At 44.8% G+C, this 17,028-nt stretch overlaps 1 protein-coding gene across 5 annotated transcripts in view; it reads right to left on the reverse strand.

Moving 5' to 3' along the window:
• The window catches only part of LOC113576097 (inhibitory synaptic factor 1), a 41,456-nt gene extending 25,587 nt beyond the window's left edge, over positions 1–15,869 (reverse strand). Inside the window, exons 1-4 of one of the 5 annotated variants that reach the window (XM_081715861.1) lie at positions 15,118–15,869; positions 14,894–14,985; positions 14,264–14,694; positions 13,098–14,021 (exon numbers count right to left, since the gene is read on the reverse strand). In XM_081715861.1, the coding sequence (XP_081571987.1) occupies positions 13,098–13,241 (144 nt within the window). In that variant the 5' untranslated portion in view covers positions 13,242–14,021; positions 14,264–14,694; positions 14,894–14,985; positions 15,118–15,869. Of the gene's footprint in view, positions 1–7,675; positions 8,497–13,097; positions 14,022–14,263; positions 14,695–14,893; positions 14,990–15,105 lie in introns of those variants that run through there. The other 4 variants (XM_081715858.1, XM_081715860.1, XM_081715859.1 and 1 more) reach the window with 4 other exon arrangements.
• Between the last annotated feature and the right edge of the window lie 1,159 nt (positions 15,870–17,028).

Here is a 17,028-nt window from a genome sequence, read left to right on the forward strand (position 1 = left end):
GCAATTTGCGTAGCAATTGGTTAATGTTGTAGAAAATGTAATGAATACAAAAGCTTGTTAAGGAACCCTTGAATTAATCTGGGAATGTGGCAACATAACAGAATGTGCAATTTTCCTTGAGTGCAAATGTCAGCTTCTGTTCACGTGATGGGAGCTCATTTGAGCTGGACCATTTGCAAGAGCTGCTGACCAACCAAATGCCACTTCACCCAACTACTGGTTGCAGCCATCAAACCTATTTGAGTCTGAGTGCTTATGAAAGGGAACCTGATGCCTTCAGTATGCTTATGACCATGGCCAAACAGCAGAGGGAGCTTATATTTGACTGGTTACTTGCACTGTGTTACACTTACGTAAACATGGGCCTAAGGTCAATCAATCAATCAATTCATTCATTCATTAGAATACTATTTTTCATGCTTATGCAAGCAAATTAAAATTATGAAAGCAGTTTTTAAATGTAGATAATGTGTGGATATATATATATATATATGTATATATATATATATATATATATATATATATATATATATATATATATATATATATATATATATATATATTCCGTTTGCATATATGTGAAGAAGATTCCAGTACAGAGAGTTACAACAGTGTAGCATGGTGAATGATTTCCAGAGAAACCATAGGATGTGCATGTGTATGTGTGTGTGAACACGTGTGTGCATGTATGTGTGTATTTGCACAGGTTTGTGTCCTACCCACTGAGTTCACAACTCCTCTATAACGCTTGAAAAGGACATATTTGCTCCCTCAAACTTCATCAGTCCCATTGACCTTCACTGTTCACCTGAAGGCTCTTGTCTCTTCACCCATCCTCAACACAGTGCTTTATTACAGCCATGTCATCCCTGGCTCTTAGGCCAACAAGCCCAGGAATTAATGTCTCTGCCCATTAGGCGTTTAATTGCCTTTTGGGCGAGAGGCGTGCATGCTAAATTAGTGCCTGAGTGAGGACTCAGGATCAGAGGGGGTGATTTTATGACAGTTAATGGGTTTGTGGCTAGCTACCTATTGCTAGCTTTCTTTTTGCTTGCTTCCTGGTGAAGCAATTGCTTCATTACTGTAAATTAGCTATTGTACATAGTGTCTTGAAATTCCAAAACTATCTGTCTCTGCTTCTAAGTTTAAGCAAAAAGTATTGTTCATTCCCCCTAATTCCATCAAATGATCAGTGTGACTGACTTGTGCAAGCTCGAAAGAGATCATCAGACCAATCCATCTTGTGTGCAGTGCAATTAAGCAGGACCAGAGGCGACAGGTCCAGTGATTCAGAGTTAAGGTCAGGACAGAAAATGATCGTGTTTCTTCCATTATGCTGATGGACCTGACATACACATGCCCTCTTCATAATCCCATGCATGGTCCATGGTCTGTGCCCTGTTGATCCATACGGTGAATCCACATCGCCTGTTCAGTGGCCTGGAAGGGAATGCTCAGCTTTAACAGAGCAGAGGCCAGTTGCACTGAGCCATGCTCCCCAAACCAGCTCAGTTCCATGCTCCCAAACACCAGCTCACTTCCATGCTCCCAAACACCAGCTTGGTTCCTCGCTCCCAAACATCAGCTCACTTCCATGCTCCCAAACACCAGCTCAGTTCCATGCTCCCAAACAGCAGCTTGGTTCCTCGCTCCCAAAACCAGCTCAGTTCCACGTTCCTAAACACCAGATCAGTTCCACGCTCCCATATATTAGCTCAGGTCCACACTCCCAAACACCAGTTTGATTCCATGCTCCCAAAACCAGCTCAGTTCCATGCTCCCAAACACCAGCTTAGTTCCATGCTCCTAAATACCACCTAGGTTCCACACCAGCTTAGTTTCACACTGCCAAACACCTGAGTTCCACATGGCCACCTCAGTTTGTTGGACCACCAACACGGTACAGGATTTAGGGAACACATCTTGTGAATAATGAATCTGTGATCTGTTCTACTCCTCCTTCATCAACACCAGCCTGGAGCAGACACCTGTCAGTGTGATGGTGCTGTGGAGGCAGCTGCTTGGCTTGAGCTCAAAGTGATGTCGATTTTTTCACTTTGGGGATGGGGGCTATAAGCAGCATGGGCGAATACCACATCACTGCAAGCCTGATGTCACTCCAATGTGTCTCGACCATTTGTTCAGCAGAAGACATGGCTCTGCTTCTGAAAGGCCAGCAGCAAAGCTAGCACGGCAAGGCTAGGGTAATGGCAAATAGCTGCACATTACCACAGCTGATCTGAAGTCTCAAATTGTAATGTGCAACTATATGAAACTCCAGTTTTATGTTTAGGTTTTAGGTTGAGGTCGAGAGGAATTAGACTCCAGCATAATCATAACTCGCTTGCTCTGTTAGGCTTCAGCAGATCTCAGATATACATCCTCTTGGCCTCTGTAACATTTTTAGTTGATTAGGTCCATGCAAGCATTCAAGCTGAGAGAAGACTTCTGAATATATGTAATTAATGATATTTAAGTGCTTATCTTTGAGCTGGCAGTGCATTTCTTGAATTAAATAAGAAATGCTGTATTGCATTAATGAATTATAATTATGGTAGAGGTAATCTGAAAGCTTGTGCCATTCTAGACCCGCTCTGTCATTGAGATTCAACCTAACCTACATCTGAGCCAAAAATAAAAGAATATGCCAGGAATCAATCTAATGTTGGAATCATTTCACCCCGTCTTTTGACTTCAAACACTGACTGAGAGGCATTAGAGGTTAAAGACAAGGCATGCATGATTGTCAATGGCCTGCTGTAAAAGCTGTGGATATTACCACTTGCATTCTCAGAACAATCACATTACAGGATCCCTGAAAACTAGGTCGAGTCACCATGTCCAATCCCAGAAATACAGTTTAGTTATGCATGATCTCTTGCCATTACTGTGTCTTCTAGGCCTTGGCACAAAATAAAGCTTGAAAATCCTTTGGCATATCGTAATAGAGGCATGATATTACCAGAACCAGGTCCTAACTATATTTCTGTGTCTGAAGTGGAGGTGCAAAGAATTGTCTACTGCTATGGGCAACGTGTTTATCGTTAGACAAAAATTGCTATTCCTTGTCTAAATATAACTTGCAAGCGACTTGGATCACCGAGCCACAGCAGTTTATGTCAGCTCATGATACAACCAGCAATTATGGAAGTCCATGTGTGCCCTCTGCCAGTGTTGTAAGTGCTTGTTTAGCACTGAGCTCCAAGTCTGTCCTGTTAATCCGTGCTGATACGTTACCAGGCCAAATGGTGCATTTATTTATTTATTTATTTTTTTTTTTTCTGAAAAATGTGTTTGCATGGCAAAACCCATCAAGCATTCAACCCTTAAAACAATCCTACTCGACGCTAATAAAAGCATCCTTTCCCCTCTCTGCATTAAGCATGCTTGAAAAACAATTAACTCATGTAAAAGTCAGAGTGCCATTTTTTTCACTCCATTAGGTCCAGGCCAGTGGTTTAATTCACGGCACAGTGATGAGGCAGAAAGAGTCCTGAACACACCCGTCAGTGCAACTGCTTCAATGGATCAAAGTCATAGTGCACATGCAATCGGCAGCTTTGGCCAGTCGGCTAGCTCTCTCTCTGAGCAAAAGAACAGGGGTGAGCTGCAGGGAGAAGCTATTATCTCTGCCTTTCCTGGATGCACCAACATTATCCCTCCCCAGAGAAGAGGCGGACAGAGTGAAGCAGCCTTTTGGTATGAAATAAATGTATTTCCAAGCTTATAGATATGTCCTGGGTCTAGTTATGTGCAAAGCGATTCTGGTTTAAGATTTCAGGATGCTCACTTTGTCACGTATTAATAGATAAAAAACAAAAACAAACAAGAAACATAATGCCATAAGGCGTAGCTGAATAAACGATCCTCATATTTCACACACGGTCAGAAGCCTGTGAGGTGGAACATTTTGAAATGGTTGCTGACATTTTGGACTCCCAAAATGGTACCTAGGGGTGTGGCACGGGAGATTATTATTAATATTATTATTATTATTATTCCATATATGTATTATTGTATTAAAATGAATGTTTTTAATCCTTTTAAAAACTTATATTAATGTGGAAGTATGTAGCATTGTTTCCTTCAAGGAAAGGACCATGTCAGCTGTGTTTTTTTCGTGTACTATGTAATGAGTTAAATCTCAAAGCACAAACTCCTGACTCACATTTGGTAGAGAGAAAACTGGTTCATGGCTGGCACCATGCAGCACTGTTTGTACAATTTGGGACAATCTAACTATAGCTTTATATTTTTTGCCCTCTCATGCTCCCTCTGAAACATACAGTAAGCCCATGGAGGGCCCCCGGGAAGGAAATAAGATGAACCAGGAGGCTAATCCACTGGATTTCACCAGCATGATGGGCTGGTCAATATTGCAGTGCAGAGCATATCAGCACACCATAATGAAGCAGGAGATTTTCAGCTTCCTCCTTCAAACAAGGCTGCACTTTCGTGCTATGAGGCAAATATTCAGCCATGTGTTATCTTAAAAGAATTACATTACACATTACACAGATCGGTATTAGTCATATTATCATAAGCCTTTTCTGATTTTAATAGTCTTGACAGTCTAATTTTAGGCTTTTTTCGAAGTTACGGACGCAACACATTTTATTTGTGTTCTCCCAGGAAGGCATGCTTTTGCATTTCTTGCAAACAGAAGCAGACAGCACACCGTGACTGATGTCTGGTGGTGCTGCTGACATGAAGACAAACTTAAAGGAAGAAAAGCTCCCCTCTTGCTGCCGTCAAAAGATGTTGTTTACAGGCGCTGCTTTGCTGCTGCTTTGCTCTGTGTTTGGGGCCCCTAGGTTTAAGACTGTGTCCTCACTAGGTAAAGATGTGTGCATTTAACATACAGCTCACTTAGTGCTTTTGATTTAATGAAAATCAGAAATAGGAAGAGAGAGGAAAATCAGGAGAAACAAATACATCTGTGAAATTTAAGGCGAAGGTAGGCCTCTGTATATAATATCGATAAGGTTTTATTTGTGAAGCGTGAATCTGCAGTCGCTAAAGCTGAGGTTCAGCTGTTCTAGCTACTGCCTGCTGATACACTGGCTTTTCAAATGTTAATGAGACAGGAAACAGGATGGATGCAGAGAGAGAGAGAGAGAGAGAAAGAGAGAGAAACATCTTCAAACAGTGTCCTGTTGTCTGCAAAAATGTTCTCAGAAATGTTTCCACTATAAATGTTGTATACATTTTAATGTTAACTTTTTTACAAAAAGCAAAAACAATTATAACTTACAATTGCAGCCAATCACTTCTGACATCAACAAACAAAAGACAGCTTGCATTGTGGGTGAATTCTACATAATTTCACAACATGGTTGACATTTTGCAACCTTGTTCAACTATCCAGTTCTCTGTCTTCAGCACTGTGACTTCGGCCTGGCACCCCTGCCATTTTTTATAAAGCAAACTTTCCAGCAAATCTCCAGCAAACTGATGCTCAACAAGCATTCACCATCATGAGCTGTGTTTAGTGGTGGCGTCAGTACAGTTTCTATGCAGAATTAGAAGGAGGCCTATCTGATTGGTTGCACACACCCAGTCATCATGTCCCTGTCGTTATTTGATTTGTTAGTGGAGAATAACTGGCTTGTCCTCCAAACACAACCCCCATTACCCCAAACGTGAGGTCAGATTGCACAAGCAGTGCTCTGTTTGCCAAGATGGTATTATCACCTGGAAATCGAGAAATAGCATCAAGGGAACCCAGCTCACAGAATAGCCAAACGCTCCACCAAGAAAAAGCATCCAAAGCATGCAATGGAACTATTCTTTTAATGCAGTTGTGTCACCCTCAGCCTTGATGTTTTATATTTTTTGCCCTCTCATGCTCCCTCGGAAACATACAGTAAGCATTCTAGTTTAGACTGGGACTCCTCTGCCATTTTACTGGGCTTTCTATGCTGTCTTAGATCCAACAAGGTGTTGAATTATTTACGTTAAGTATCCCTGTGTCCTGTTGCTTTTTTTTAGTAACTAAGCTGAACATCTCAATTGATTAACAATGATAAGCTCTCTATTGTGTTTCACTGCTGAGGTTATCCCTCTTCAAAATAAAATAAAATAAAAAAAATTACAAATAAACCGTAATTGTAGTAAAAACATTTTTGCTACCTTGGTGAGTTTGCACTAAGATGACATCATTACCTTAAAGAGCCAAGTCACTGAAGCAGAGGTACATGCTGTGAACCTTCATTAGTTTAGCTCCAGTCGATGCACCTGTCCCTGAGGTGGCACTCATTAATTTTAGATTTTAATCCGAGCAAGGAAATGAGGTCAGGGGCAAAGAGAAATTGGCCAGTATGTGTTAGTGAAACCAAGTGCTGGTGACGGTGATGGTGGCCTTGGACCGGCAACTGCGTGTGCATCCGAAGTGCCTGAGGGGAGGTAGGGAGGGGGATGGAGTGGGTGACAGTTCCTCTCGTCAGTCTGGCTGAGGAGCACAGTGTCAGAAAGCACGAACGCTAACGGAACCTGTGGCCTGGCCTAAGCTTCACGCTAATCTGCAGCAAATTAAGTCTCTAGCTGGCTGCCCAGCAAAGGCAGTGAACCCCAGACCCACAGAGAGAGCATGAGGTGGCCAAACTGGCCAACATCCATCCAGGGAGTTAGAGGTTTGGCAGTTGACAAACACCAGCTGTGGTGTTGTTACCTGCACCCCAGATTGTATCCATAATGGAAGTCATGCATTATGTGAGCTAATATGTTACAGGCTTTTCACAAGCTGTGTTTTCACTCATCCACTCATGTTGCAAACTTATAAGCAAAAGGGGAGATTTTCGAAGTACTGGAAATGGACAATTGAAGGTCTCCATGCTTCCTTCAGAATAACGCTGTCAAGGCAAACTAATCATGACACACCAAAAAAAAGCATGCTTTTAATGTCAATGTTTCAGTCACTACAGTGTGAGGCCTCTTGCTTTGACATCTCAATAAAGATTAGTGCCCATCAAAAAGTGATGCTGGGCAGTCACTTGTTTTTCTTCGCCTCAAATGATTACTGCATTATTGAAGAACGTCAATAACAAGCTGTTAGTAGCATTTGGTCTCAGCAGGCCGCAGTCAACAATTTCATGACATTTATCCCTTTGCACATTTCTTTAATGACTTTTTTAAGTAAAATTATGTTAACTGTTCAACTACTACTGTTCGTTGCTTTGAATGTTCCTAAAATAATAGTCCCTGGACTAGTAATTGTTTCAATGTTCATGCAGTCATTTTTTCATCTGGAGTGATAAACAAATATTCAGGCTCACCACATTTATTTACTGCACACATTTTTTTCTCCAATTACCCATTTCTGACAGAATGTCTCCAGCTTGGCCTTGGTGAGTACAGCATATTAGCTGACTGCCATGTCAGAAGACAACATCTCAAAACAGAATACTTGCTAAACTGTATATAAGATTATTGTACTTTTGGTCAAACATGTTAGACACTACAGCTAAACTGGCTCCAAGATTTTAATGCTTTTGGTATTAAACAGCAAGATTGTACTCTGCTCAAAACAAGCAAAGGTCATAGCAAATATTTGTATTCATCTCAAGAGGACAGGAAACAAAACTTTATGAATTATAACTCAGTCTCAGGCCTTCTACGTTTCCCTAGTGGACAGCATGCAATGCTGCACCCATGGCCATATCGCCTTGTTGCTCACCCAGTGCTGGAGGAAGTTGTGGAGCATTAGCCAGAGTAAACACTCCCGGTGAGAGAGCAGCAGCCTTTGATTCAGGGTTTAAGGCCCCCCTGCGGCTCCGTGTGGCTCCACGTGGCTCCGCACAGCTCCCCGCGTGTCCTGAGCCGATTCCACCATGCTCAGCACCACGTCTGGGCACATAGAGGGGGTCTGGGCCCACTGAAAGGCTTTCTGCTTGGCATGCTCCTGCTGTCTGCATGCCTGTGTCCCCCCACCCCCTCAGAGTGACTCTCTCTCCCTTGCTCTCTCTGTGTCTCACCCAGATATCTTTGCACACAGTGCTATGTGATCTGACTCCAGATACACATACCCCACTCCCTTGTTTGCGAGGACCTGCCACATGCCACTTACAGATCTCCTTGGCTTGGAACATTTTCCTCTTGTCCTTTCCATCTGCTACCATCTCACTACTCACATTTATTTCTTTGATTTCATGGCCATGCCATATCCTCATTGCCCTTCCGGCGGACAGTGCGCCTCGAAAAGCGGGAGCGCACGGCACACGGGGTGGCCGCGGAGAAAGCTTCTGCCAGCGTGCTCTCCTGGATTAACTTCTGCGGCGTGTCACTTCTCACCGAGCATTAGTTGAGCCAGAAGGCACTCAGTGGGAACTGTAACTCAGTGCTGCTGCTGGTGCAGTTCTGTCTGAGTGCAGAGCTGCGGAAACAACTCTTACTTCTGGGATTTCAGGCCATGATATATGGGTGCAAGAATCATTACCTTGTGTGTGTGTGTGTGTGTGTGTGTGTGTGTGTGTGTGTGTGTGTGTGTGTGTGTGTGTGTATATATGTATGTATATATTTTGCTTGCACAGCTGATGAAGGACCTCTGTCCAAAACATCCTGTTTCCCTGGAAACTCTGTGTACTTCATCACAAATTAGTGTATATCAGTTATTTTTCTTTGGGTTTACTAACATGATTGCGGTCATATCAACAACCGGCAATGTACACAAATCAATGTTCATTTTTTTTATAATGAGTTGTTAAGATTTTTGGCCCTCTGACCACCAGAGAAACCCACTGATTGTTCTAGGCATGGACTTTACAAGTTCAGGTAAACATTCTTTATCATCGTTAACATGGAGGACATACTGAAAGAACATCTAAACCAGGACAATGCATATTTGTAGCTGTTGGGATGGTACAGAAGCTTCAAAACTTCGTGATTTGATTCCGTCATACAAGTCTGGCATAAGATCTCTATCTGTATCCCAACCCCTCGGCCAGGGATATGGCTATTGTCACAGCACTGTTCACACTCCAGGATCTCGACAAGTATTTCTGACATTTTCGGGAATAGTTGGCATATTTCAGACACGTCAAGAGGATGGAATGGAGGATGGAACGGAGGATGGAACGTCTTCGGAGAGATTTTCAACCGCTGCAAGAATACAGGGATAGCAAAGATCTAATGATGTCACTACGATTGGGAAAATTTGTGTGAGACAGCAAAGATGGACTACGACGAGATCTGCATGGTAGGTGAAGCTAGGAGTGTCTACCAGTGCTCTTTGCTGGGGATAATTGCTGTTTCCAAATTCAATTCCCTCTCATTAAATGCTGCAATTATGTGTGCATGTGTTTGTGCATGTGAATGTATATGTGTGCATGTGTAAGTGTGTGTGTGCATGCATGTGTGTGTGTGTCTGTCTGTCTTTCCTTTTCTCACTCTTTTTTATCTCTCTCTCCTTTCCATCATGCAGTCTGCCTGTGTCCTCTCCCCTCTTGTGTTTTAGATGGCGTCTAATTCTTCCTCTAGTGCTGCCTTCATTTCCAAGCGCAGAGTTGCATTACATCACTGAGATGCTCCTCAGCTCCCTTCGCTTCTATGATCTTTCTGCGCTTGATTCTTCATACCTGGCCTCATTAGATGTGAGCCTTGCATCTCAGTAACAGCCTGAGGGAATGTTGGTACCACTGCAAGAAGCCCATTCGTGGCTTTGTATGTAGGATCTGTGTGTAGATCTCCTTCTAATGTTTGATCCTTAGAAGCATGATATTGTATTGGAGAAGGAGCCACGATATTTACTTGTTAATGAAACATATTGATTATTCAATTCAAGACTGTCCACCTTCAGGGGACCTGTTTACTTTAGCAATCACAACTGTTGTAACACAAATATATCTGTCTTTAACCACACCAGCTGAAAGAGGTCACTAGAGTAAACAAAGGGGTGGAGTCCACCCCAATTAAATCGTCTTAAAATAACTTAAGTCTAGCCAAGTCTTGTTTCTCTGCCTAAACAATCAGTAAGACTGGGTGACCTGTCTTTGACCTTTAAACAGTTTGTAGGAATTGGCTCTGGCAGTAGCTAAATTGGGCTCTCTAAGTCTGCCTCAGAGATGAACAGATTTGCACTAGTCTTCTGGACTGAGAGGCCTGATGACTAAATCAAAACTGTTTGTGTTATTTTATGTAAGTTATTGGCAGAGTTGCATAAGGCTTCTCTTTCACTCCGTGCGCACGCACACCCGCACACACATGCATGCTTTATTTATTTTTAGTGTTATTTTTACCTATTTCATGTCTGAGGGGAGATCTAGGTCAATAAACATCCAGCCTTGCTGCTCTGGCAGTCATTTTGCTCAGTATAACACAACTGATTTCAGACCAGCAGCTGCAGCCATCCTCCTACTGTATACAATAAAGGTGGAAGATGCCTACAGACAAAACAAGCCTACTACAACTGATACGGAGCTGGAGCATTTGGGACCCCCGCGAATACAGGGACTCAGAGGCCCACGTGAGGTTCATTGGATAGTATGTGGGACAACTCTCCTCCTACATACACACGCGCGCACGCGTGCACATATACACGCGTAACCTACAGCTTTATCACTGTATATACACAAGTAATACCAGCCTGCTGAATTAGGGAGCTCATGCCTGTGCGATCATTTATCATCGATTTATCTGACACGTGCTATACATCATACTGCTCGTCTCACATGGAAATAGATGTAAGATTTTATGGAACATTAGCAGTCTGTACACGCGATGGCACTTCGAACAGGCAACCCACGGTTGGAACAGCAGCAGGGATGGTACAGCGCTGTCGTTACCGGTACAGTAGTCAGCGTTTGTCGAGCGCTGCTCCGAGCAGAGCATTGCATTTTTGTCTTTGTGTGATTGAACATATTCCTGTACCGCTCGCCTTCTATTTCTAGTGTTATGCATACGCGGTGTGGGCGAAGGCACACTTTGCAGAGGGCACTGGTAATGCTGGTATTTATAAATAGCTGGAGCTGGCGTTATTTTCACTGCTCACCTCCTCTGATCATCAATCACGGTGGTGCCCAGAGATCAGGCGAGTCCCGGCGGCGTGGTGTGGCATTCTGGGGCGTGGCATCTCTCTGCTGCTTAGGATCACACCGGCAAGGAGGCTGTGGGAGCAGTGGCTGGGTTCTGGGAGTGAGTGGGTGGGGCTGAGCGAGGGGTCAGTGCCCCACCTCTCACAGTTAGGGTCAGCACCTCCAACTCACCTATCCACCTATCAGAGTGAGAGGTCAGCACCCTCTACCTCCACCCCACCTCTCAGAGTGAGGGGTCAAGAGAAAGGCCAGCTGAGGAGGGATGCAGAATGCAGCTGGTTGTGTGGGTGGGTAGGTGGTTGGGTGTAGGCGTGGCAGGAAAATGATAATGCCGATAAAGAAGTCCATATATAGCGAGAGACTGCAAGAGCTGTTCTAATTAAGCTTTCCTCTCCTGAGAATGACTTTATCCCCCCCCCACACACACATTCTCTCTCTCACTTTCTCTTTCTCTGTGAGACGAACACTTTTTCTCACCTTCCCTTCCTTTTATTAAGTCTTACAGCACATCACAGTGAAGGACAGAAAGCTGATCTTAGACTCAAAAATGGTTTGTTATTCTACACAGACATGTACACACATCATTTATCTTTTATATATTGTAAGGTTTTTTGTATATTGTAAAAAGGGGAGAGAAATCTTTCAATTTATCTCATATTGGTCTGTATATTATGCTTTATGACATGCATGAGAAATTCACATAAATATTATTCTAACACCTCAGTCACAGTCCTAAACAAACACCTTACATCCATTTCTCACTTTCTGTCATGCATGAAAACGCACGCAAACGCACGCACACACACACACACACGCACACACGCACGCACGCACGCACACACACTGTTTTGTCAGCTCAGATATGACATTGACACAGACACACAACACATTTGTCTTTTCTTTCCCCTCCATCAGCTTCCCTTTATGCACACACACATGCACCATAGAATCTTTTGATCTTGTTACCATGGCAGTTGGTAGAATACAGTAGGAATCCAGCTGATAACAAAGTGCTTACATAACTATCGCAGTGCCAAATCCTGACTCCTACCTAGCACACCTCTGAGCTCTCTCCCGAACGCTCTCTCTCTCTCTCTCTCTCTCTCTCTCTCTCTCTCTCTCTCTCTCTCTCTCTCACACACACACACATCTCTCATCCTCTGGTATAAAATCCACTCCATTTGCCTGTTTGCCCTATGTCTATTTTACCATTTCTTTTGCGCAAATGCACTGGTCATGACATGCGGTCAATAGCTAATTTATCCAACAATTCCATTAGAAGCTCTAGTTTCCTAGCCCCACACCTCCTCTTACACCTCTCCAACCGTCACACTGATGACCAGCGAAACATGCTGGATCACAGAGTGAAGGGGTCATTAGTTAGTCCTAACTGCAGTGTTAAGCCTAGGCAAGCAGCGCGACTCCAAAAACCAGGCTGATAGAGTTGACGCTAGCTCTAAGAAAAGGCAGAAGAAGGTGGATTAGGCCAAGTCATGGTCTTGAGTTCATCCATCTTGAGACATGTAACACTTTCTTCCTCCTGCAATCTTATTTACCAAAGGTTTACTCCAAGCACCAAGGTTTTGTCTTTTGTTTGGTATAAGAATTCTGGAGATATCCCAAGATATCCCACTCTCTCTAGATTGTTTCTAATTTACAAAATGCTTCACCCAGAAAGACAAAGTTAGCTACCTTCACAAATGTCGCAGCCTCACTTGAAATGAAAGCAAAGTAGGTCATGTTGGAGACAGACTTCAATTGAGTTATGTTCAAAGTTTCCCTCTATGACCAAAGAGCAGCATATTCTAGAACTCTCTTACACTTCACCACAGCCAAGCTCACTTGAATATCTACTCCAAAGTCCTGAATTTCCTCATGCCTCCTAACTCTTTCTACTTCCTGTTCACGTCCAAGAGTAATGTGTTAACCATTAAGTAGTAGGCAAGGGGTTTGGCTCAACATCTAAGCTATGCGAGTTCCTGCCTCAGTTCACCAGCGCATCTAACAGCTCAACTTTTCCAGACAGCCACGCCCCCCATGCCATGCCCCCTCCAGGCATCCCAGGCTTACCTCCCGCAGTTCCTTGGCCACATCCTTGAGCTCTCTGAGGATGCCTTCCAGCTGTTCGATCACCATCTTCATGTGGCTGCGGATGCGCTCTCTCTGGCTGGGGGTCTCAGAGGGCTCGCGGGCAGGGGCCACGCTCTCGGACATCCTTCACAGGGTGCGCGGGGGCCGACGGGCGGAGGGCTGAGGGCGGGGCCGGGCCGAGCCGCGGTCCATGTCCGGGGCCAGCGGGGGGCGCGGTGCTGCTGCCGATCCGATGTGGGGCTCGGGCCGCTCCAGCGGGCTCCAGCATCTTAGACGTGCTCGGGGGGCCAGGAGACCCGGGGAAGCCTCCTCCCACACACTGCTGGGCCAGGTCCACGAGCTCTGGAGGGGGACGGCGGAGCAGAGGGGGGTGCGTGGGGCATCGGACAACGTCTTGGGACCAAAATCCAAGAAGAGCTGGGGAAAGGCACAGTGCAGGAATGGAGACGCTACGGAGAAAGGTTGGGCAGGGGTAACTGGGCAGTAGACATGCGTTTCATCACATCACACCTCTGGGACCGCAGACATCTTTAGGGATGTGGTGGGTCTACAATCTGTGGGTCTACAATCTACAGTCAGTGTAGTGCAGATACTCCCGAAGAACATATTCAGTTGTACGGAGGACTATTGAGAAGAAATTGCCTCTTCGATTGCCATCCTGTGTGATGGTCCACTTTGTACACCCACACAGAATTCAGACTAGAAGAATCTATTCTTAACAGAGTGTCGCTTCAGGAATTATTTTACTCTCAATGGAGAAAACAGGCCTTGTTCACAAAAACCTGCTTTATTAAACTGTTGTCTTTTTGAAAGGAGGCGGCAAAGGCAAAAGATTCCAGAAGATCAGATATTCCCAAAGTCCTGCACGGATCTCCTTTTGTTCTTAATGTGGGTTTGAGAAACCTACACCAAACAGGGAAGACTGTTAGTTGCGTGTTGCAACATGCAACCATTTCACACAGAGAACTGAAAGGGGTCCTCACCAAACGAAAATATTTTGTGGTGCATGTGAGCTTGTATGTGCTTATGTGGTGTGTGTGTGTGTGTGTGTGCGTGTGACTGTGTGTGTGTGGTTATTTAAGCACAACCTAATCCAAGTTAGGCTCACCTAATGCGTCACAAGCAAACTAAGAAACCTTACTCACGATGGGAGTTCTCCGAGGAAGAGTATGGTGAGAGCTCTTTTTTTTTTGCATGATGAATAGCACAGCAACTCTCCTGTCCTCAGGGCGAATGGCGTGTGCTCGATCCAAACCCCCCTGCCGCGCCTCTCCTCATGATAAAGAAACTACTGCGGCTCTCCGAATTCTTTGGAAAACATTGTAAACTGTCACCCCAGAGACAGCTCTCAATTCAATTCCTTTTGAAAGTGCACAAAATCCAGTCTGCCGGGACACCGTTCCCTGCTGTGAGATTCTGGAGGAAGGGGCTTTAGCAGAAGTGGCCGGCGTAGGTAAATTCCGTGGCTGTTCCCGCAGGGAGTCAGACGGGAGAGGAGGTCTGGCTGCCGTCACGGCTCCAGGCTCTGTGCTACTGCTGCCACAGGGTAGAGGCACTGGAGCACTTCAGCCCACACCTGAGGAGACACAAAGGAGAGCCATTCATCTTCCCTCCTTTTACCCTGTCTGTCTGTCCTTCTCTCTGTGGTACAGCTTTTAATATCTTTCTCAATGGCCAAATGAGAGCAAGGGAAGAGAGAGACGAAAGTCAAGGTGCCTGGCAGAGCTCACTACTTTGGCTCCAGACAGAATGCTTCCTCTGGCTGACTGACTCACCTCTGCCCTTTGCCCTCTGCTTTAGGTCAGTGGGGGGATGATTGGGGGTGACATTGAAGGCCTAAACGCCTCTCCTGTCAGTGCTGAAATCACTATCTCAAACACACACACACACACACACACACACACACACACACACACACACACACACGTGTCACCTCTGGATCCCCCACCCCCCTACACACGCAACTGTCTCTCGTTCAGTTACTTACTGTCTGTTTCACCTGAGTCCTTTTGGGCTGCTGAGGATGATTCCTCCAGCGCTGTCCGTTAGTCAGAGGAGAGAAGGAACCTGGAGGAGGACAAGGGCTAGAGGAAGAGCATGAGGCGGTGGGAGGAGAACGAGGCAGGTGGAGCACCGGTGGCGTGTGCCTAAGCGCGCGAGAAGAGAGCACTTTCCCCCCCAGGAACTCCCGTCGTCGAGGAAGCTTGCGTTGCTGCGGCGACAGCAGCCACTCGTGCTGAGGCTGCTACTGCTGATGCCTCACGCTGTGTCTCTACAGCGACGCCGAGGTAGAGGCGCCTCCCATAGTCCGTGATGACAGCCTGGGTCTGGGAGAGGGATGCAGGCTCTGTCTCTGTGTGTGAGAGAGAGAGAGCCCTGTGGAGGCGCACACGCATGCATGCATGCACACTCGTTCTCTCGCGCTCTCTCGCTCTCTCTCTCTCTCTCTCTCTCTCTCTCTCTCTCTCTCTCTCTCTCTGTCGCTTCCCCTCTCTCCCTCGCACACTGGTGGATGCAGGTTGCTAGAATCAAGAGTTTATCAAGTGGCTCCGGCTGCTGTCAGAACTCTCTCTCTCTCTCTCTCTCTCTCTCTCTCTCTCTCTCTCTCTCTCTCTCTCTCTCGCTCTCTCTGTCTCTCACCATCCGTGCAGAGGGGGAGGAGCCAGGGAACTTAAAGAGATAGCAGCAGCTAACCCTAGCCACTGAGAACACAGCCTCTTTCTCTCTTTTTCTATATCGCTCCCTTTAGTTCAGTCTTTTTCTCTCTCCCTCCAAATCCATCCCACTTTCTGAATCGACAATTATGCCTCTTTATTTCCTCCTCTTGATATTGTTCCATGCAGTCTCCCATACAGTGTTCTGGGTCTCTTCTTCCGTTATTCTATGTATTCATCCTTCACCCCTCACTCTGATTCAGTTCATCAGGATCAGGGGACAACATGCTGTCAAGAGAATAGCCCAGCTCCAAACTCAAATATACATAATAGGACATGATAATGGTGTAAACGAATTGTGTAAACGATTCATTTATTTGTACAGTAATTTCTATGATATAAAGAGTTTTGTCCAAGGTGGTATTTATGAATTGGTTTCATTTTTGATTAATAGAAGTAGGACTGGGGAGGAATGGTCCGAGTGTTTGTTTAACATTTACTGGCTTATGGATGTAATTGAGAATATGATGTTATATAAAATATTCTCTTTTGTATGCTTTGTTTTGATCAATAAAACATGTTTTCACCAAAAGCAGAATATAATTCCATTGCCATTTTATGTATCAAACATATATTTAATCTGTATACTCTGTATACAGATTTGTTATGTAGTCTGTTTGTGTTCATATTAATTAAGGACTTATTGATTCCCTGCTGTAGAATGGCTCCTGGGTGAGTTCTGCATTTACAAAGGAAAGTGTGTCCCAGACCTTGTGTTCTAGTCCACTGTGAAACAAGCTTATCATCATTTATGAGCAAGTGCTAGTGTGTGTGTATGTGTTTGTGTGTGTGTTTGCATGTGTATGAGTGTGTGATGTACACTCACATGTGTAGGTGGAGGCCAAATCATCCCTATTCACACATAGCACTGTGTTACTCTGAACAGATGCGGCTCTTGGAGGCGGCACTACTGAATGGTGGAGAAAAAAAGAACAGAAATCTTGTGCTGATGTCCTTGGGAGAGTCACTGCCTTGGTGCCTGTGCACTTTCCCATTTTATAAGTCATGGATAATTGCAGTCTCTCCCTTAAATGCATTTACTGTCTTATGTAAGCCTGCTCTGCATAATTTGGTATCTAATGAATGCTGAAAATGCCACTGGAATAGGCTGGTTGTAATATGTCTGTCTTTTCATTGAGAGACCATCAGAGCAAATGACCCCAGTAAGCAAGTAACACAGTAAGACACTACCTCTC

This window comes from Electrophorus electricus, chromosome 6 (assembly GCF_041902795.1).
Source record: "Electrophorus electricus isolate QZ-2024a chromosome 6, ASM4190279v1, whole genome shotgun sequence".
Lineage (NCBI taxonomy): Eukaryota > Metazoa > Chordata > Actinopteri > Gymnotiformes > Gymnotidae > Electrophorus > Electrophorus electricus.